This window comes from Protopterus annectens, chromosome 5.part0, assembly GCF_019279795.1.
Source record: "Protopterus annectens isolate FY-2018-M chromosome 5.part0, PAN1.0, whole genome shotgun sequence".
Taxonomy (NCBI): Eukaryota; Metazoa; Chordata; order Ceratodontiformes; family Protopteridae; genus Protopterus; species Protopterus annectens.
The window spans coordinates 1,846,650,015-1,846,672,075 of NC_056735.1; the positions used below are offsets into that span (position 1 = coordinate 1,846,650,015).

Below are 22,061 nucleotides of genomic sequence, written 5' to 3' on the forward strand. Positions count from 1 at the left end.
TTCACAGGCATACTGGAAGCAGCTTCAGGACATCCGTCAGCAGTATCAGGATGAAGTGAAAGAGCTGCGATTTAAGGCAGGCGCAAAAGAGGTATGCAAATGGTCTAGTAAAGGAATATTACACAGATACTTTGTATCAGCGCACTGTATCTTTAACAAATACTTTTTGTATTTCAGTCCATCTGATGATTACTGTTGTGTCAAGTTAGGATGCAGTAATGAAGATCATAGAACAGTCATCTGAAATGAAAAGTTACAAAGAACGTAACAAACAGTGTGCTTTCATGGTTATCTGTCAGCATGCTACTGCGGATGCAATCCACAGAACTCATAAATAGTCCATGTTTGCCTGAGGGAGAGAGAGATTAGGGAGAACTGCAATGTGTGAAATGTGCTGTAATAGTATGCATGGAAGGGAAGGGAACAGAAAATAGCAAAAGTTAGTTGTTGGTAGTATAACTGTGGAAATGACGAAGTAATTCAGTTAACAGTGATTATTAGAATATGTTTTTGTCTGGGTATGTGGAGTGAGTAGCATGAACTGTAGCTTGTTGACCTGCAATGAAAGCACTATATATAAAGGAATATATTTTGCATGTAATAGTTAACAATCATAATTTAAATACAAATGGCAATAAGCATAAAAGAAAGTGAAGGACTTGAAATATAATACACATTTTTAGCACAACCAGAGTTTTATTAATGGAATTCTTATATTAAACTCTTAGCATGAATATATTCAAAATTTGTTCTTAACAGTGGGCAGTAAAGACCATGTTTACTGGCTGTCAGTCATGTGATCACTGTTGGGATTGTTACAGATGAAAGGCAGGAAACTGTACTGGGTGTGCAGAACTGAAAGAAGGAGTAGGGATGAGTGCTACTGGGTTTGTTGTGCCTGGGTACAGGATGGGATTACATGGGCTGAAGTCAATAGGTTGAAAGAAACACTGAGAAGGTATTTGCAGGAAATATGGAGGAAGCAACAGTAGAAAGCTAGGAGACTGTTTTGTTAACTTTGCTTTTTTCTGCAAGAACCATCATATCTACATAATATCAGGTTCTGTAACTGAGGAGAAGGCCTGCTTATTATCTTGGTAGAAGGGCAGGAAGCATCACAACTGGTTTACTTATTTTTCATGTAAAAGATATACACACCAGATGCCAACACTCCTTGTCCATGTCTGTAAGAGTTCATGTAGAATTATTTTTTGTAGTTTGCTTTGACAGTCTGCCAGTAATTAGACCTGCTCCACAGCTCCAGAGAGAGAGGTCTATGTATAGTGCACAAGAGTTTATATTCACTAATCAGGGTTTGCAGGGGCAGTGTGTGCATTTTGACCTCCTGGAGTTTATTTTGCATACTAGTTACTGCCATCTGTCACTGTTTCTGCTGTTTTCCATAAATAAGACCTCATTATCATATCCGAACTTTCATTCTCCTTTCTTAGTACTGCAAGCACCTTCTGCTGAATCTGTAGGCCTCTTGTCTCTTTCTGTACCTTTGTTCAGCTGTGAAAATCAAACGAAAAAAACACTAAAATAAATTGGAGGATGAAATCAAGACAACAGAAGTATGAGACATGTATAGCACAGAAGGGAACATGAACAAGTTTTATGATCACTAACTCATACCATTTTAGCAAACTTTATGATGCACAAATAGCTAGTAGTTAGAAATATTACCCAGAAGCATATGTCACAAGAAGACATGAGCAACAGTTGGTGTATCATATCTTAAACGATATCTTAAAAGATAAATTGGGTCAGGCTGAGCACATTGTTTTTGTGTAATGTAAATGCATTGTGTCTTGTGTTAAGTAGTTTCGTAAAGAGTAGCAGTATTGTGTTTGCTGTGCACAGCAATTTGAAAGCAGGTATACAAAAGCGATAGGGGTAACGACTGAGCTGATGTTCATTAAATGTCTAAATACACATACATTCAACAGAACGATGAAAGAATAGTTAGAAAAATATATTGATGGGAAGATGCAAAAGTAATATGACATTTTGGTTTTTCATAGAATATAATGGTATTATGAATGGTTTAATTGAAAAGGGGAAGATACAAGACAATAGCAATATTTTCATACATGCTTCACTACTTTTTCTGTTTTAGAATTTTTTTTTATGAAATTGAGCATTGTACCATTATGTGTAATAAATTTTAAAGAAGAAACTATAGTTCAGTGCAGAAAGAATGCAGGATAGAAGTAATTATGTGAGGCCACTGAGGCTTTATTATACTGAGTAGTACTAATCAGTTTAAAGAGATGTACTTAAATGTAGTTGTCAGAGACAATGTAGGCTAGTGTATATTTTTCCTAGGTGCTTTCCCCACCTCCCCTCAGCTTGTACGCCATCAAGTGCCTGCTGACCATCAAGCCTCTCCCTTTCAGATCAAGTCCATTCATTTCCTATCAGTAGGGAATTCTCAGATCTGCTACAGTGGGACCATCCATAGGGATATTATTTTTATAGACATAGGTGAGTTTGGACTCTCACCAATATCTTGTCTATGAGAACACTTCTGTAAGACCCTGCATCCATCCTGGAAGGGGGGGGGCACTACCTGCATCACTATGAAGACTCACAATGCCTTCCCTCTCTGAGTGCATGCTCCCATGCACTCACTAACGAGAGCTTTCAGCAGGGATGATTTGGTTAGCCAGAAGCCCAGCCCAGAACACCTACTGCAATGCTGCTACTCCACTGAGAAATTCTGACCATGCATACAGCATGCAATACTGTAATATATAGGAAGATAACAGAATGGAGTAGCTTTGTAGTTTTATAGAGGTAACAAAAATGCACAGTACATATGAAACCATTAATGAAGTCAGATGCTCGTGGGTGAAATAATATTTCTTGTTATTGTTGTCAATATGTGAGTATTCTCCTAAAACCTGAGCTAAAATACCCTTTATCTGAAACCATGTACATGATGTAATACATTTTTACAATGCTGTTAAAGGATGGCCTGCAGTATTGTATTCTATTGTATGTTATACTAAGCAGTATGTTGCAAAATGTCATAGCAAATAACAGTGTACAAAAATAATATCGGTATAAACTGGATTACTGATATAAGTGCTAGGTAAATCTATGAACTGTGCAGAAAGCTCAGAATTACAGTTAGTATGATAATAGGTTCATAGGTTAGTACTAAGCTAACTGCCCTTGAGAGCCATTTTAAGCCTAGCCAATTATCCATTGTGAGACTCAAACCATGCACCTTGTGTTTGCAAGGCAAATACCTTAACCATAAGAAGGTAGTTTCTTTAATTACATTGTGTGTGCATGTCCGACATTATGCAGCAGTCAACCGCATTTACAGAAGTTAATTATTTCTTAACATTTCATAACCAAATATATTTTTATAACACTCATATTATCAGACTATTCAGCATAGCATTGCAAAAATAGTTATAGGTGATAGCTGCATTAGATTGAAATGTACAGGAGTAATTAATGTAGTAACAGTACAGTAGGATGCAGATTGTGAGACAGAAGAAATCATGGCATCAGATCAGAAGCCAGAGTAGGTCCAATTACAGACAAGGTCAAAGGGAACAGATTACAGTGGCCTGGGTACATGATTATGGTGCATGGGTGCATGATTACAGTGGCCTGGTTACATCATTACAGTGGCATGGGTACATGATTAGGAAAGCAAAAGATAAATTGTTGAAGAATATTTGAGGAGACAGGGAGAAGGCAAGAGGAAACAAGGACATCCACCAATGAGATAGATGGAGTGCAAGAGAGAAGACCTGTGATAATCAGGCATGACTTTGAAGAAGGTAAGAGAGGGCACTGAATGGAGAAAGGTGGTGAGAGTTGTCACGACACCCCAACCCCATGTAAAAAAAAATGAGAAAAGTGGTCTGATACTGATGATTATGATGATGATAACAATGTAGTAAGAAGTAAAACGGGTAGTTGTTTATAATAAGGTACACCATTTTGCTTTGCATAGCTATGGGTGCAATGTGGGCATTACTGGGCATATTTTATTTGAGTGACAGGCCGATTTTGAAGATACTGCCAAGAAAATACAGTTTAGCCCTTTAACTTCAGCATGTCTTAATGTGAACAATTTTCCATAAGAGAATTTATCCTACTGAACAAAAGGCTGATTAGTACACTGTCAAACGTGTCTGCAGTCATACCTCCAATTCGGAAACAAACCAGAACGAAAAAACAGCTTCGGATCCACCAATAAGTGCTTCACCACTTTTCAGCAAAAAATGGATTTAATGCAGCCAATGTTTAAAACAAATAACAAAATATAACTGTGAACAAGTTAAGCGCTTTCACCCAAAACATTAGGGCTTCATCAGAACAACTCATAATACACAACTCCATTCTTATATACATAATTTGGTGCCAAAAATTACTTAAACCATTAAACACATTTAAAGCGGCAATATCCTTTATACTGCTATTCAAAGCCGTACTGAAACGGCTTCATCATATCGATTCTATAAAAGCTATAATAAAATATGTAATATATATACGAAACAACAAATAAAAAAAAAATGATATAAAAAATATGTACAAACGTGTAAAAATAATAATTCTATACTTAATATTCAATAATATTGTACTAGTAAATCAATAGTACTGTGCTTAATAATCATGCCCACTAACTAAAATGTATAGATGTGTAACATATAATTCCCAACAATACATTAATAAGTGGGCAGTGAACCTATATTACACACTATCTACTCAAATATACTATATGTAACAAAAATATGTAAAAAATATAAAAACTGTGTATTAAAAATATATTCCACTATTTGTGGTACTCTAATAATAAATATGTATTTCCTACATGGCATTATGTTAACATCACATATCTTTATCCATAATAATGTATATGATAAAAAGCTAATACTGACCTATTGTAATTGTAATAATTTTTATTGTAATATTTCCAATATGGGTTTAACTGGGACATAATCATTAAGTCCCGGTGGTGTGGTTGCAGCCAAATATATTTGCCACCATACTTCCTTATAGTTTAATAAACTTTTATTGTCACCCCTTCTAGGGTCCATTTTAATAGTATCCAGAATGGAAAATTTAAATTGGTGGGTGTCATCATTCTTCTCAATATGTCTATATAGCGCGTTAGTAGTGTCTTTTGTTCTAATACTATAGGTATGATCATAGATTCTCTTTTTCAAACATCTTTCCATCTTACCCACATAGTAACTAGAACAAATATTACACTTTGCCATATATATAATCATTTGGTGTTACAATTTCCTGTTTTAAATCTTACTATTGTCTTATGTCCATTCTCTAATATTATTTTATCCTTTTCCAATATGTAACTACATTGATTACAAGCTTCACATTTCTTACTGTGTGTTTTATATCCTCTCTTCATGTTCTTAACCCCTCCATGATAACATTCTACATACTGTTTTATGTTTCATCCCATTTTATAAATAAAATTAGGTTTGGTATCCATAATTTCTGTCAATGTACTATCACCCATAATTAAATACCAATATTTGTACATCAAATTTTTTACTTCATTAGCAGCCAGGTTATATTGTATAATACAGGATCATTGGTAAGGGCCTGTCATATTATTATTATTATTATTATTATGTTCAATGTTGCCTCTATACCAGATCCTAATAATGGCTTATATTTTATGTCCCATTCCTGAATAATATATTGTACTACATTTGTCATCATATTTTGGGGATAGCCTCTTTGTTGAAATAAATTCATTATAAAATTCAATTCTCCTATCATATTATCGTATTCAGAGGTCATCCGTACAGCCTGAATGCACTGCCCTTTGAATACATTGTACTTAACTTTATCTGGGTGGCAGCTACCATACTCCAAATAATTATTGGAGAATGTATTTTTCGATGTATTTTTGATTTTACTTTACCTCCCTGTTGGTAAATGTAAGTATCTAGGTAGGCCACACCTTCATAGCTGTGAGCAAAAGTAAATTTTAAATACTCACTACTGCTATTGAGAAATTGAATAAAAGATGGGAGAGTATCCATATCTCCTTCCCACAGTATATATATATATATATATATATATATATATATATATATATATATATATATATCATCCAGAAATCTGGAATAGTGTTTGATATATTTATAATATATACTGGGAAATAGTTTGGTGTCTTCCCAATCCAGCATAACTAGGTTAATGTATATTGGGGCACATGCTGCCCCCATAGCAACCCCCGTAGTCTGCTTGAAATACTCTCCTTCAAAGAATATGTAGTTGTTATCTAATACTATGGACATCATCTCCAAAATTAAACATATTTCATCCCATTTAAAGTTAGAATATTTGCTAATTCTATTATTAAATGCTTCTAAGCCTTCTTGCTTAGGGATGCATGAAAAGAGATCTACAACGTCAATGGTGACAAAGATGATAGCTTCTTTTCATGCATCGGTGGGATATTTACTTAAAAATTCCCACAAATCTTTTACCATATGAGGTATAATACTGTAAATGTATTTTAACTTAGTATCAATATATTTACCTAACTGGAATATTTTAGACTTACTTCCTGATACTATAGGTCTAAAGGGTGGGTTGGAGGTGTCCTTATGTACTTTAGGTATACCAACCAAAGTAGCTAATTTAGGATGTTTAACTTTTAAATAATTATATAAATCACTAGTGACTCTTCCTTCAATTAAATATTCTTCCAAATATGAGTCAATTCTTTGGTAGGCTATATTAATCTCATTTAGTGATTTAGTTTCATAATTTCCAGAATAGTGTAAAATGTCATACATCTTTTTTGTATAGTCAATGTTATCATATAGGACCACCCCTCCCCCTTTGTCAGGCTTCATTACCCTGATGTTATTATCTCTTTGTAAATATTTAAAAATTTTCTCTTCCTCCTTAGTTAAATTACTAGCGTGTGTGATTTGTATAATTTATTGTACATTTGATAAATTTCCCTAGTCACTACTGTGGGATGACTAGGGGGAATATATGTACTTGCTTTTTTTAACATATCTATAGAATTTTTATTCTTATTATTATATGTCTGAGATTTATCCTTAAATAATACTGCTAAATTTACCTTCCTAATATATTTTTTAAACTCACATAAACAGTCAACAAGGTTAAATTTTGGATTGGGTATGTATTTCATACCCTTAGTAAACAAGTCAAAGTGTGAGTGACATACGTTAATATTGGAGTAGTTGTAAATATTAAAATTGTTGTATGTATATATATTTTCCATAATTACTATATCATCTACCTCATAACCAACTTCTAATGATTTTATCCCTACTTGTTCCTCCAGCAATACTTCTGATTGTTCCTCATATTCGTAGGGTAATACTATTGGTGCATTCTGTTCTGAAACGGTTGTCCCTGTACTACATTGCCCTTCTGAAAATTTTGTTCTCTATAATGGCGTGGTCTATCCTATCTCATTCTCCTTGTAGTCAATTGTTGTTCTTATTATCATATTTATTCTTTTCTTTTTCCTTAGGCCATATATAAGCCGTGTCTTTTTTATAATGGTCAACATCCCTTTGTATTTTTTTATTCTTTCTATCCAGAATGTTGTTAATCCATCTATCTGCCAGCTGGTATTCTTTGATGTACAATTTTTCCCATTCAGAAAACAATAGGTCATTAATTATCATAGTATTTGATTTGTCAGTTTCCTGCACTAACTTACTTAATTTCTCATAATTAAATTTTATAAGTAATCGCATAAAATTGTAACCACATTCATTAAAAATGCATTAAATTCATTAATTCCATTGTTTGTTAAATCTAAACCCATGGGTTGTTTGAAAAACCTCAAACCCATTGGTACTATTTTCATTTCAATGCATTTAAGCAAATAAGCGTTATCAACTTTCAACCCATTAATGCTTTTTAATTTTTTACCCAATAAATATATCATGCTTTTTAAGCTCCCCACATCATCTATTTCGGGAGACTTAATATTTTGATTATACTTCATACTATCCAAGTTACAGTTAGCTGTTAAAAATTGATTGTCCTTATTGATAGATCCTACTCTTTCTGACCGGGAGCCAGAATGAGTATTAATATAAACAGTACCTTTATTCTGTTGTGTAACGTTACCAGTCACTGAAGAGTATGTTTTAAGTGGTAACGTTCTTTTCAGCTTGGCGCCAGTTTGTTTAGCCTCTTCATCCACATCGTATATCGAAAAATCAAAAGTGAAGTCTGTTAAATTGATCTTACTGCTGTTCAAAGGGTCTGTGATGTCCAGTACATTACTGTGTCCCTTCGGACTGCCTCTATGACTAGTACCCTGCCTGTTAGGTAGGATAAAACTGTCATTGTTGGCTTCCCTCTCCACCGTAGAAGTATTAGCCTCTCTGTTGAGAGAATTGATGCCGTTTGCAATAAGGTTCACCCCCAATGGCAGTTTGCCAAAATTGCTGGTATCCTTGTTAGTAGTACCAGGAGTACCCGGAATCCTGGCATTATCGATATTGCTAGATGGGTGAGCGGATTTCCCAACACAATCATTGTTGAATAAATTATTGACTAATTCAACAAGTTTATTTAATTCACCCTTTAGCTGCGTAATCTCGTCTTGTAAACTAAAATGATTGTCTTTCTCAGCTCCCAGTTCTTTAGATGGTAGTGCACCGGTGATATCCATAGCTAGAAAAGCAACAACAGAATAAATCCAATTCGGAAACAAACCAGAATGAAAAAACAGCTTCTGATCCACCAATAAGTGCTTCACCACTTGTCAGCAAAAAATGGATTTAATGCAGCCAATGTTTAAAACAAATAACAAAATATAACTGTGAACAAGTTAAGCACTTTCCCCCAAAACATTAGGGCTTCATCAGAACAATTCATAATACACAACTTCATCCTTATATACATAATTTGGTGCCAAAAATTACTTAAACCATTAAACACATTTAAAACAGCAATATCCTTTATACTGCTATTCAAAGCCGTAATGAAACGGCTTCATCATATAGATTCTATAAAAGCTATAATAAAACATGTAATGTATATACGAAACAACAAATAAAAAAATTATATAAAAAATATGTACAAACGTAAAACTAATAATTCTATACTTAATATTCAATAGTATTGTACTAGTAAATCGATAGTTGTTGTTGTTGTTGTGTCTTTCGGCTTTTCCCGGTTAGGGGTCGCCACAGCGGAACTCCGGTCCAGTTATATTTTGTTATTTGTTTTAAACATTGGCCCTAATGTTTTGGGTGAAAGCGCTTAACTTGTTCACAGTTATATTTTGTTATTTGTTTTAAACATTGGCTGCATTAAATCTGTCTTTTGCTGACAAGTGGTGAAGCACTTATTGGTGGATCTGAAGCTGTTTTTTCGTTCTGCAGTCATACCTCTCAACCTCTCAGTGCAAGAAATCTAGACAAAGCCAGAAATAATGGGGTGAACAAAGGCCCAAAAACAGGGACAGATTTTAAATATTGCTCCTATAGAAAGTTGTTAGAATAACAGGTTTTGCATTATTATGTATTTTCTGAAGTATATGAAGTCTGAATCTCAAGTGTCTGTAATTATTTAGTGACTTTAATCCTCAATGATTTGCCAGAAAGATGCAAATTTTATGATGAACAGACTAAAAATGTGAAGCAAAAATCAGAACATTCTGCAAAAATCTGGGCAGTTCAAGGTATGTTTGCAGATCACCAAAATCAATACATATTTATCTAACGAGAGTGACAAGCAAACTAAAGATGAATATTTTCTGGATTCTTACATACAATATTCTGTTCCAGAAAGGTACTTTTAACATCTAGTGCAGAGGAGAAGACAAGATGATTTAAGGTCACATCTAAAACATGGCACCATCAAAAATGTATAGAATTCTAATGAATCACCCAAAACAATAACGAATATGGTTTAATGTAATGTTGACTACTACAAAAAAAAAAAAAAAAAGACAAGAACTTACTAAGTTTGGCATTTTCATTTTACAATTAATAGTTATATCACAAAAGTCTTTTATCCTAACATTTACCACTTATCAGGTTACTAAAATGACAGGCAACAATGATTAAAATACTTTGTCATGTGGCACTCATTATGTCACTCTACATTACTTTGCACTGTAAACTACACTACAGAGCCCCATCATGCCTCTCAAATGTCCCTGATTTTCAGGAATATCTCTGATTTTGACTCTAAACTTTGCTCTGGCCCTCCTAAAAGTGGTGTTGTTTTGAAAAAGAAGTGCTGGATTACCCTTTATAAATAATAACTATGATAATTACAGACTTCTTTTACTTCATAAAATGCACTTTAATTCATATCTTGTTATTCTCACAATGGACTGGATTAATAGTACTAATATTTAAAAAATAATCCCTGATTTGGGATCTTTATTGTTGATTATTTTTGGATTTGTCCCCAATTCTGGAGGTAAGTAGATCAGAGCTATGCCATAAAAGTTTTCCATACCTCAGTTAACTAAGATTATAAAAGACACAGTGGTGATTGTTCACATTAAACTTTGGCACTCACTGAGAGGCCATGATTACATTTCCAGCACAGTGGTGCAGCAGATAGGGATATTACTTCAGTTTGATTCTCAGGTGGAATGCTTTCTGTGTGAAACTAAATATATTACCAGCTGACAGCAGCAGTCAAAGTGTCAATGGATTCTGCAATATAGCAGATGCACAAGTAAAGAGTAATATACTATGAAGTACCAAAGAGGGAAAGAATTGTGCCAAGGCAAACATTATGACATTCTGAAGTGCAAGATGTTTCTCAGATAAAAATAGTGCACTAAATAAAAGAGCATAGATTGTTGCAGTATAATATAGAAGTTCTTCACATTGATCACTACCGTAGTAGCCTTAGCTATAGGGGTTATATCCTGTATATAACAATACCTCAGCTTTGAAAGCTTCAGTGTACCTTCCATGCACCCAAACTGTTAGTCAGCTGAGCTGAGCTGACTTAAAAGTCAGGTTTGGGCGCCAAATCTTTCAGAGCTTTCCTATCATTCCTCTGCAGGCTTTTGAGGATTGACAGTCAGATAATGCTGTTCCATTTCTGGGCAGATAAGTTTCCTTCAGGAAAAAACTTCTACATTAACTTTTAACTTGTTTAAACTTAGTTTTCTGAGAAAACAAGTATGTTTAAGCAAGTTAAAAGTGGCTTTATTAATTGTCTCATTACTTTTATGTACTTTTAAATAGGAGTACATTTTTTTACTTTTCTGGTAAAAAAGGGTATTTAAAACTACTTTTTCTGTGAAGAAATTGTGTTTATTTTACCTTTTCTGTCTCGGGGAATCATTTAAATTACTTTTTACTTTTTTTGTTGGGAAAAACTTAATTTTTTGTGATTTTTCTAGTTTACCAACTATTGCTAAGCTTTCCTGGGAATAAAGCACTTTTTCGGCTTAACCATGGAATAAAGTACAAGTCCCTTAGTTGGACATTTTTCCAGCCACAAACAGAAAAAGATTGTTGATCAGCCTTTGCCGCTACAGCAGACTGGTATAATCCATACTGCCACCATGTCCTGTCTGACTGTTGAGGTCTCCTCAGTGGGTAAGGGAGAGCCACTTTTGTTGGTCATGAGAGAAGGGGTAGGGAAGGTGCTTCTGCTAAAACAGAATGTGTTGCCAGTCCCTGGGGAAGAAATTGCTGGCAATACTGTGCCTGTATTTCCGCATATTCCTGTCAAAAAGAGACAACAAAATAACAGTTATCTTCTCCTTTATCAGTTTTTTCTGGACAAGAGTAATTTATTGGGCTTAGCTTAGGGTCTTGTTCAGGCTCTTAAGCCTTTTTGTAAGCTGGTTTCCAGTGGAAGAAATAGGGGTTCCTCCTTGCCTGAAGAGATTCAAGAACTGGAATCTGTAGGGGGTTGTGAATGGACAGATGCATTTTTCCCTCAGTTTTCTGATTCTCATTCTGAGGATAGTGTAGTATCTGATTCACCTTGTGAGGGATTCTCTTTCTCTAACACTTTTTTTCCAGGATGAACCAATGCTTTCCATGGCAGAATACTGAGGTTTCTCAGTCCCAAAGAAAATATTATGATTTGTTACAAACAATTTCCAGAACCTTCGCCCAGCCCCAAGTGCTGTCAGCATCAGAGGATGTTGTTGTCATATCCTGTGGTTTCCCTGACAGCATGCTTCTCCTAAGAAATCAGATAGATTGCATAAAGTTCCTTAATTTTTTGAGTTTTTATACTGTAATCTCAGACCTGGACCCAGCAGCTATAGTTTTAAGAAATCCAGCCACTGTCAAACATTTTGTTAATTGTAATTCTTTTCATTCTGACAAGGATGGAACTTTTTTTTAAGTTTGGGGGAAAATGTGTGCTTAACAAACTTTGATTTTTAGACTTCTGACCTGTCAGGCTCATATGTCGAAGTTTATTCTTCATTGTATAGTTCAGTTTCTTCTGTTTCCCAAGTCAGTACTCAGTGTTTACAATCTGTTTATGACTCTATAGATATACTTGCCAGGGCTATGGCTACTGGTACTGTTTTAAGGAGGTTTGTCTGGCTGCTTTCTCAGAACCTCCCAGATTATATCAAAAATTACATTTTGAATTCTCCTTTGGATTGAGATTTAGTTTTTGGACCTTCTGCTGCAGAGGTTATCAAAAAGCTTGATGAGAGGGGAGAGTTGATTCACGGAATCTCTCAAATGTTTTAGCCCTCCTTCTGTAAGTTTTGCTAGGGATTATCAGTTCCCTTGTCTAAATTTGACAAAAAAACAAAATAACTAGTTTCAGCAGAAATGCTAGTAAGTAGACATTTAAAAACAATGGCAGGGAGGTTCCAGGAGAAAGCAGGACCCCCAAAACAAAGGGCAGTCAAGTAAATCAGAATGACTGTATGAGAGACCTTGTCTCCCCCAACTCTGTCAGTCCCTTAAGCCTTCAAGAAAGTATGAATCTTCATTTCTCTCTTTGACAATAGATTGTTTCTGACAAATGGGTTCTGGCTTTGATCCATATAAGCTACAAATGGCAGTGCGAGGAACTTCCACCTTTTCAGGAAAGTCCTTCCCATCTCTCTCTCTCTCTCTCTCTCTCTCTCTCTCTCTCCTTTCCTCCTGTTTTACATCATATGCTGTGTTAGGGGGGTTAATATAAGCTGTTCCTCCTCATCAGATAGGGGAAGGATTTTACTCAAGAATGTTTCTAGTGCCAAAGAAAGAAAATTCTTGGAGACCAGTTCTTGATCTTTCTTTCTGGAACCAGTTTGTGATAGTGGCCAAGTCCAAAATGATTTCACTTCACAAATTGTTACCCCTCCTTCCTCATTTGAGTTTTCTCGTGACCCTAGATATAAAAAATGCATATCATCACATTCATATTCATCCAGATTTCAGGTGTTTCTTAAGATTTTGGTGTCTGGGTCACATTATCTGTTCTCTTCCTTAACATTTGGGCTATCCTCTGCTTGAATAGTATTCACAAAAATATTTTGTTCTTGTCATGGCCCATTGCAAGCTACAGGGTATCCACAGTTTTCCATATAATGAAAGGGTTTATCAGAAGAATTATGAATATTATTAGTATATAATGTGCAGTAATAGGAAGGAAAATACCTTAGCACTGAGCACTTTAAATATTTAATTGTTTATTGATGTATATTAGTGGATGGTTAGGATTGGTTAGTTGCATATATAAAATCCAGCATTTAACAAATGGAAGTGTTCTGAAGAAGTCTACATTGATGTAGATGAAAGCGCTTAACCTGGTACTCATTCATTTGTTTTATTAAATAAAGAAGTGTTTTATAAGGAATTGTGGAGCAGTGCAGCGAACGGAGTGTGGGTACAACTGTTTTCTGTGTTGACTTTCGCTGACAGAGTTATTTTTATCAGTTTTCCATATTTAGACTTGCCTATCTTTGCAGTGTCTGAAAGTGTCAGGAATCTGTCTGTTTGGTAAGGGATATCCTACAGAAGCTGGGATTCCAAGAGAACATTCAGAAATGTTTTCTGACCCCATTTCACAGTACTATGTTCCTGTGGTGCCTGCTAGACACCTCAGTACAAAGAGCTTTTCTTCCACAGGTAAATAGATCTATATTTAGATGTATTTCAGGGATTTTCCACTCAGACTTTCATCTCAGTGATGGAATACCTCAGGATTCTGAGTCTAGCATTCATAACTTAATACTTAACTCTTTAATCTAAAAAAAGAAGCACCCATCCCATTTCAAACATGTCCTGCAAACCCACAAAACTGAATGTAATACAAATGCAAACTGTGCAAAGTAGTCATATGCCTTCTTAAAACATTTGCCATCTTATGGAAATTATTTTTGTAACATCTTAAAATCCTTAACAGTGGGCTTGTGCTACTGCAGTATATTGCTACCACAAATACTTCATACATGCAACATTACACTTCCAGACCCTTACCCCATGTACCTAATCCCATCTTACATTTGCCCATGTCTGCACTATGGATAACAACCACTGCCCTAAATGTAGCTTACCTAAAATGACAAAGTATCTGCAATAAAATAACCAGAATTCACACACTGATTTTATATAATATTGATATTATAGCTAAAACCCCGGATAAAATTTCATACCCAGAACAAAGAAATAAAAAAGCTACATTCTGTCCCAGTGATGGAACACTCAGAGCTGCAATAATTTCTAAAAACAATCTTACCTATATGTAAAGCAAAGATCTCCTTAATGATCTCCTTACCTTGTTTTGTGTAACTTTGAATCTCTGCAGTAGAATTAATTTAGTTCTTATACCTTACGTAGATGGGCCCTACTAAGTATGTCAGAAATGTTTAACTTTATATCCCACAATGGTTTTCTGGTTAGAGTTCAAGAATCTTAACATTGATTATCCAGTAATATTATGTCTGAACTTCCAGTTCTGGATAATCTAAATAAGTTCAATCTTGAAGTTAAAACAGTATGTGAAGAGGTCAGACCTTCTGAGGGGGAACCTTTTTTTGACAAATATGTTAACCAATTAGTCAGGGACTTATTTACTTTAGAGCAACAGCTCAAAACCAAGAAGACCCGCAAATTTAACCATGATATCATGGATTGTGAGATAGGTAAACCTTTTGGGTTACAGAAAAATGTCAGATTTGTTGAGCAGGATATGAACAAATCAATCTTTAAAAGAAAGAGACCCCAGTCCATACTTAAAAAAGGCCCTAATGGGCACAGTAACACGTCCGGTGATGACTCATCCTCTGCCACAGATATCAAAATCACCCTCATTTCAGATTCACCGGCAGCTAAGAGATGCCTAAGTACTGACCCTTTGGGGGGGTAAGCATAGAGGGGGCAGGAAACACAGATCCCACAAATACTATTCAACATCTTTTGGATCTGATTCTACCACATTAAGAGATACCAATAATGTGCATAACATTTCTACCTACTCATTGTCTGAAATTGAAATAAAACTACTCAACAAGGGTCTTAACTTTACCCTTGTTTTTTTTGTTAATGAGGATACATTTGCCAATGATGTCTCAAATTTTGCCGATTGTTGAATTTAAAATTTTTTTTCAGACGACACTCAGGCTTAAAGATGTACTGAATTTCATTTCCAGAAATCCTCTTTCATGCCACCCATGGACAAACACGTTGATATATTTAAGGACTGTGTGCTCAAAGATCTACACTTTAACAAGTTTCTTCTTACTAACATGAAACACAACCTTACTAAGCAGGAACAGGAGGTGTTAACTAAGCTTAGGAATATCGGCGTTGTTGTCCATATTACCAGCCGACAAAGGTGGGGTGGTCGTGGTTATGAATTGGTCAATGTATCTTGCAGATGCTGAAAGACAGCTATCCGATGGTAAATTTTATATGCACATGCCACTAGATCCAACACCAAAATTCAAACTGGAAATAGATACATTCCTGAACCTCGCCCTGGACAGGGTATTATTAGTAAGCAAATCTTGTATAATTTGACCGTGTCTGATCCCCAATCCCAATATCTCTATCTACTGCCCAAAATTCATAAAGATCTAGGTGGACCACTGGGGAGGCCAATCGTCTCGGGCAGAGGGTCACTCACAGAACCTTTAGCTGCATTTCTGACCAAATATCGTCAACCCTTCTATCCATGGTCAGGGCCAGGATACAAGATACCAATCAATTCCTACAGATTATGAGGGATACACAGTTGGATTCTGGTTGGTTAATGTGCACATTGGATGTCACTGCCCCGTACACCAATATTCCCCATTGGGCTGGGCTAGAGGCCATTCAGTTTTGGTTAGACAAAGCCAGTCTATATTCCCCTGACTTTAACACCATACTTGTCTGCCTTACAGAACATGTGATCTGAAGTAATTAACTTAATTTATCTGCAACCTGTGGGTATTCGGATCCATATCGGATTCGAGCTGGCAACATTTTATCAAGCATCTACTCCAAGCTCTAAGCTCCTCCCCTTATCCATAATCCTTCACCTCTCCTACCTTCCAGATCTCGTTTGCCACTTCATGTGTACGCATCGTGGTCTCTATAGCTCCAAGCTGGGTGTAGTAAGTGAAACTTTTGGTACTTATGATTTAGTGTGTGAGAGTAGTTGTTTGTGAGCAACCCTTCCTCCCCTTCATCTTTTCATCGGTTTGCTGTAAAAAAAAAAAAAAAAAAGTTTAGAAAGTTTGTGTTTTGAGGTAGAAGGCCTAACCAACCCTTGTTTGTGTGCATTTCTAGTTTAGTGTTTGGCTGAGTGGAAAGTGTTTATGGCTGACCAGCCTAAACCAATGTTTAAAAAATGCACAGAGTGTGGCCACAAGCTTTCACCGGCTGAGGGCCACACTCTGTGTGTTATTTGCCTGGGCATTCCCCATCTTAGTCTGCCATGTGCTGCGTGTGTAGGGTTCAACCCCAGGGCCTTAAAAGAGAGGAAGGCAAAACTGGTAACCAAGGGCCTGCTACCAGTTTCTGCTTTAGACGCGACGGCTTCGACATCGGCTCCAGTAGCTGACCAACCCCCCCCCCCCCAGGCTGGGACTCAACCTCCCTCTAAGCCTGCTGAGGCAGGGACTAAATCAAAGGACAAGGACAAGAGGGAGAAAGAGAAAAGGGCGGAAAGGCACTGCAAGCGATCTCCTGAGCGGGAGCCATTTCTCAGTCCACCTTCAAAAATTGTTAGGACTACTTCTCCTTGGCTCCATTTCCCGAGGTACTCCCCGGAGCCGATGGAGCCTTCAGACCAGAGGCCTTCTTCGAGGTCATCTCACAGGGCCAGATGCGAGTCGGTCACCTCCTCACTGTCGACTCAGAGTCTGTTGGAGCGTGACGTGGACAAGATGATGTGAAGATTCATTCGGACCCAAATCCAAATGGGAGTCTTGTCAGGCCCCTCTCTGGCTGGAGAGGGGTCGTCTATGCCCTTCTTCCATCCGATCTCTCCTTCTCTGATCCAACCTGCGGTTTCGGGGTTTATGGATCCGAGGATCCTTGGAGCTGGGGGTTCAGCGCCGACGGTTCCTCCAACCTCGACACCGGCCATTACCTTGAGTTCCTCGGATCAGACTTGTTTGGATCCGAGTAACTCTCGGGGCCGAGAACAGGGAGCCGGATCTGAGGGAATGGAGATGCCTTTGGCTTCGACTTTGTCGGATCCAAGCCATTCCTTTGGAACCCTGGCTTCCTTGGCCTTGGCTCCGATCCTCATGATGGAGCCAGGGAGAACTTCTTCCTTGCTGGTTGCCAAGGAGGTGCACTCGCCTTCAGCCTTTGAGGTGGTGGACAGGGTTCTCTTCCAGGGACTGAGACCCCAGCCCATTGCCTTGGACTCCACCCAGGCTGCCGTGGATTTGGTCATGACTCACATCAGCTTGTCCCAGGGACAGCCCATGCTAGAGGACCCCCAGGTGGATCCCATCGTGGAACCCTCCATGACATATGAGCCCACTTCAGAGAGTCCCACTGAGGAGGCCCCCCCGTAAGCATTCGTGTAAGAGGAGGCACATGGACTCCCCCGAGTCCCTCGCAGAAGATACTGACTTGGATGAAGGTGAGGGTTCCCCCAGGTCACCTCCCAAGGATGTCTCCTTTGGAGACATTACGGAAATCCTCTTGCTAGAGGGGAGGTTGGTCAGCCCCAAAACCCTCTACGGATGAGTCAATATTCCTGGAGGTCTTTGGCATGGGCCCATCTACATCCTGGGTGTCCCTCCTGCAGATCCATTAGTGGATCTTATTACCACGTGGGCATGGAAGGAGCCTGACACCATAGAGCCAATATCCAAATGCCCAAACAGGATCCTTTCACCTCCTGCAGACAGACAGGCCTGGCACAAGGGATCCCCCTGTGGATGCTATGGTGGTGGTGGCAGCTGCCACCAAGCGAGAACTGGCTCAGGAAAGATTTTCGGTCCACCTTCCGGTCAAAGAGTCTAGGGCAGTGGATCAGTTTGGAAAGTGAGTCTTTTCTTCAGCAACGTTTTCCATACGAGTGCTGAATTATTTGGCACACGTCATTCAACTCCAGTGAGACCTGGTCATGGAATTCGCTGTGTCGCCCCCAGAGTCCTTGTCGCCAGAGGACAAGCGACTGTTCTCTGTGAAAATTTTGACTATGAAATCTGTTTCAACCACATCCATGCATCTTCTTTCCCATGCCATGGAAGGAGCGGCTAGGGTGGCTGGGACCAGCATAGCAATGAGGCGGCATGCTTGGCTCAGACTCTGTCAACTCGTGGACCCCTTCAAGGCATCTTTCACAAATGCTCTCTTTGACGGTTACTCCCTGTTTGGGAAGACAGTTCGTGACACCTTGGTCCAGAGCGAGAAGGACGGGAAGACTCTGTCTGCCATCAGAGTCCGCTTCTCTAGTCCTCAAAGATCCTTTTCTAGGAATCAGAGAGGGCAGAAGAAGATGTGGTTCTGAAAATCTCAGTTTTCTGGGACACTCAGGACAACTCATCCCCCAGAGGCAGAGAGGAACAAGACAGATGCCACCCCAGAGGCAGAGGGGGTCCGAGGAACTTTGGGTCTAGGGAAACCTTCTCGGACAGACCCATGCAGCAGCCCTGAGGGGTTGCTCAACTGTCCTACTCTGGAGACAGTCGGGGGAAGATTGTCATTGCACCTAACAGCTTGGGAGTCCATTATGATGGACCATTGGGTGCTCCAAATAATATCCAGAGGATACTCCATCCCATTCATTGCCCCACCCATCCAATCAAAGTGCCTCCCAGATGTTCCATCCGCTCAAAGGGAGGCCGCAGCGTACAAAATTTCAAAGCTACTTTACAATTGGGCCATTGAACCGGTCCCCCAGATCAGTCCAGATTAGGCGTTTACCCAGGTTCTTTTTAGTGCCAAAATAGACGGGGGACCTGAGACCTATATTGGACCTGTCAACCCTGAACCTGTCTGTAGCCAAGCAGAAATTCCAGATGGTCACCTTGCAGTCCATTCTATCTTATCTCCGAGAATGTGACTGGATGTGCTCGACAGACCTCCAGGACACTTACTACCACATCAAGGTTTGCAGAAGCTCCAGGAGATTCCTTCACTTCTGGCTGGGAGCCAATCATGTCCAGTTCAGAGCCCTACCCTTTGGTCTCACCACAGCCTCCAGGGTGTTTACCAAGGTTATGGCAGTAGTAGCGGCTCACCTGAGGCTTCAGAGAATTCAGGTGTTTCCTTACCTAGACGATTGGCTCTTCGCTGCTGCCACCAAGCGTCTACTTTGCATGGCCAGAGACTCCTTCCTGCATCTTGCAGTCAATCCAGGGATTTTCATCAACATCTCCAAGTCCCGCTTGAACCCGACACAGACTTTTGAATTCATAGGGATATGGTTGGACACTCTACTGTTACAAGTTTTTCTCACTCAGGACAGGGTCCACAACCTATGGGCCCATGTGTCAGTGATCCTCAGTCCCAGGACGCCGATGGCGAGTGACGTTCTCCGAGCCCTAGGCTCCATGGCCACAGCAGTTTCAATTCTTCCATGTGCGCGCCTTCACATGAGGGTGCTTCAGTGGACCCTGGCAGTTCATTGGTCTTGGTTAGACCTCCCCATGGACTACCCTATACAGATCAGCAGAGCCTGCAAGATTTCTATTCTTTGGTGGCTCCAATCACTGGAAATCTTGGCAGGTCATCCATTCTTAACATCCCCAGCCCAAGCCACAGTGACCACGGATGCCTCCCAGCTCGGGTGGGGGGTACTTTTTGGGAAGGACAGTCCAAGGCACGTGGTCCCAGACCAAGACCAGATTGCATATCAATGTTCTGGAGATGAGGGCAGTGCTTTTAGCGTTGCAAACCTTTCAAGCTGTTCTTCCCCCAGGGACAATTGCAGTTCAGTCACACATGTCTGTTGTCTGGTACATCAACAAACAAGGAGGGTACAGATCTTACCCTCTCTGCCACGAGGCCATGAGAGTGTGGGAGTGGGCGATTTCCACCAGTCCATTTCTGATTGCAACGCTCTTCCCGAGACGCTCCAACATTTTAGTGGACAGACTGAGTCGGGCTATTCTAATGCCATACGAGTGGTCTCTGAAACAGTCAGTAGTAGAGGAGATCTTCCTTGCGTGGGGTCACCCTTGCTGCGATCTCTTTGCATCTCCTTCCAACGCGAAGTGCAGTGAGTTCTTTGCTCTGATCCCCACCCCTGGAGACTCCCCCAGAGATGCTGTCATCCGTGCTTGGCCTCCCGGGTTACTGTATGCCTATCCCCCGCTACCTTTCATTCTGAAGTTTCTTCAGAAAGTTTACCGACTTGGGTGCAAAGTGATCCTCATTGCCCCGTTCTGGCCTCATCAAGTGTGGTTCCCCTTCCTCTGATCTCATGCTCTAACTCCTCCATGGATTTTGGATCCCTGCCTGGATCTCATCTCCCATCCCTCGGGCATCAGTCTGCCCGATCTGGACAACCTCAAGCTGACGGCTTGGTTGCTCCAGTTCCCTTGATCGCTAGGACTCCCGGTCTATCATCTTCAGTAAAGAGTATTCTGGTGGCATCCCACAAAGCTTCCACTAGGAAGGTTTATCGCAGAAAATGGAAACGCTTCTCTATTTGGGCCTCTCAGAGAAGCATAGATCCATTTACAACCCTGGTTCCTGCAGTGTTGGAGGTTTTGTCCTATATTTTCCAACAAGGGGCTAGTTCCTCCACAGTGAAAGCACAACTGGCAGCCATATCTAATTTTCATGTCGGCGAAAATCTGAATGCTGTGGCCTCTTTGAGATTGTGGAAGGACTTTCTAAAAGGTACTTTTCTTTTGCGTCCCCCGGTTAAGAATTCCGTCCCTCCATGGGACCTTACTCTAGTTCTGCAGGCATTGGTGACACCCCCATTTGAACCAGCAGCATCAGTAGACTTAATATTTCTGTCCTGGAAGGCAGCCTTTCTAGTGGCCATTACCTCAGCTAGAAGAGTTTCTGAGCTCCAAGCTTTGTTTGCCGTGCCCCCTTTCTTGATCTTTCATAAAGACAGAGTATTGCTTCGTACGAACCCTTCTTTCTTATCGAAAGTTGATTCTGAATCTAATATTAACCAGATGATTAATCTGCCTGTGTTGTTTCAAATTTCCAGAACAAGGGTGAATATAAGCTACACTTGCTAGATGTTCATAGACAGCTTTGTTTCTATTTACACGGGACTAAACAATTTCGTTAGTCTGACCAATTATTCATGTCCTTTTCTAGACCCTTTTTGGCAAGGCCATTTCCAAGGTCTCCTTAGCTAGATGGATTACACAATGTGTACTGCAAGTCTATAGGGATAAAGGCCTATCTCCACCTGGTCCTATTAAAGCTCATTCTACCAGATCTATGGCAACTTCTGCTGCTTTTTGGTCTAGGGTTTCTCTGGATGATATCTGTGCAGCAGCGACCTGGGCAAGGTCACATACATTTATTTCTCATTATAAGTTGGATTTGATCTCGAGAGGAAGAGCATCCTTTGGCTCTGCAGTGCTCAGGAATATCCTTCCATTGAGGGCCTCCCAGGAGTTTTGGTAGCTGGGGCTCTGTCCCACAGGTTGCAGATAAATGAAGTTAACTACTTCAGATAAAGAAGTT

General features: G+C 39.2%; 1 protein-coding gene across 4 annotated transcripts in view; it reads left to right on the forward strand.

The window, feature by feature from the left end:
- The window catches only part of LOC122801936 (serine/threonine-protein kinase Nek5-like), a 626,240-nt gene that overhangs the window by 380,644 nt on the left and 223,535 nt on the right, over positions 1 to 22,061 (forward strand). For all 4 annotated transcript variants that reach the window (XM_044071668.1, XM_044071669.1, XM_044071670.1 and 1 more), the window contains one exon: positions 8 to 91. In XM_044071668.1, the coding sequence (XP_043927603.1) occupies positions 8 to 91 (84 nt within the window). The remainder of the gene's footprint in view (positions 1 to 7; positions 92 to 22,061) is intronic.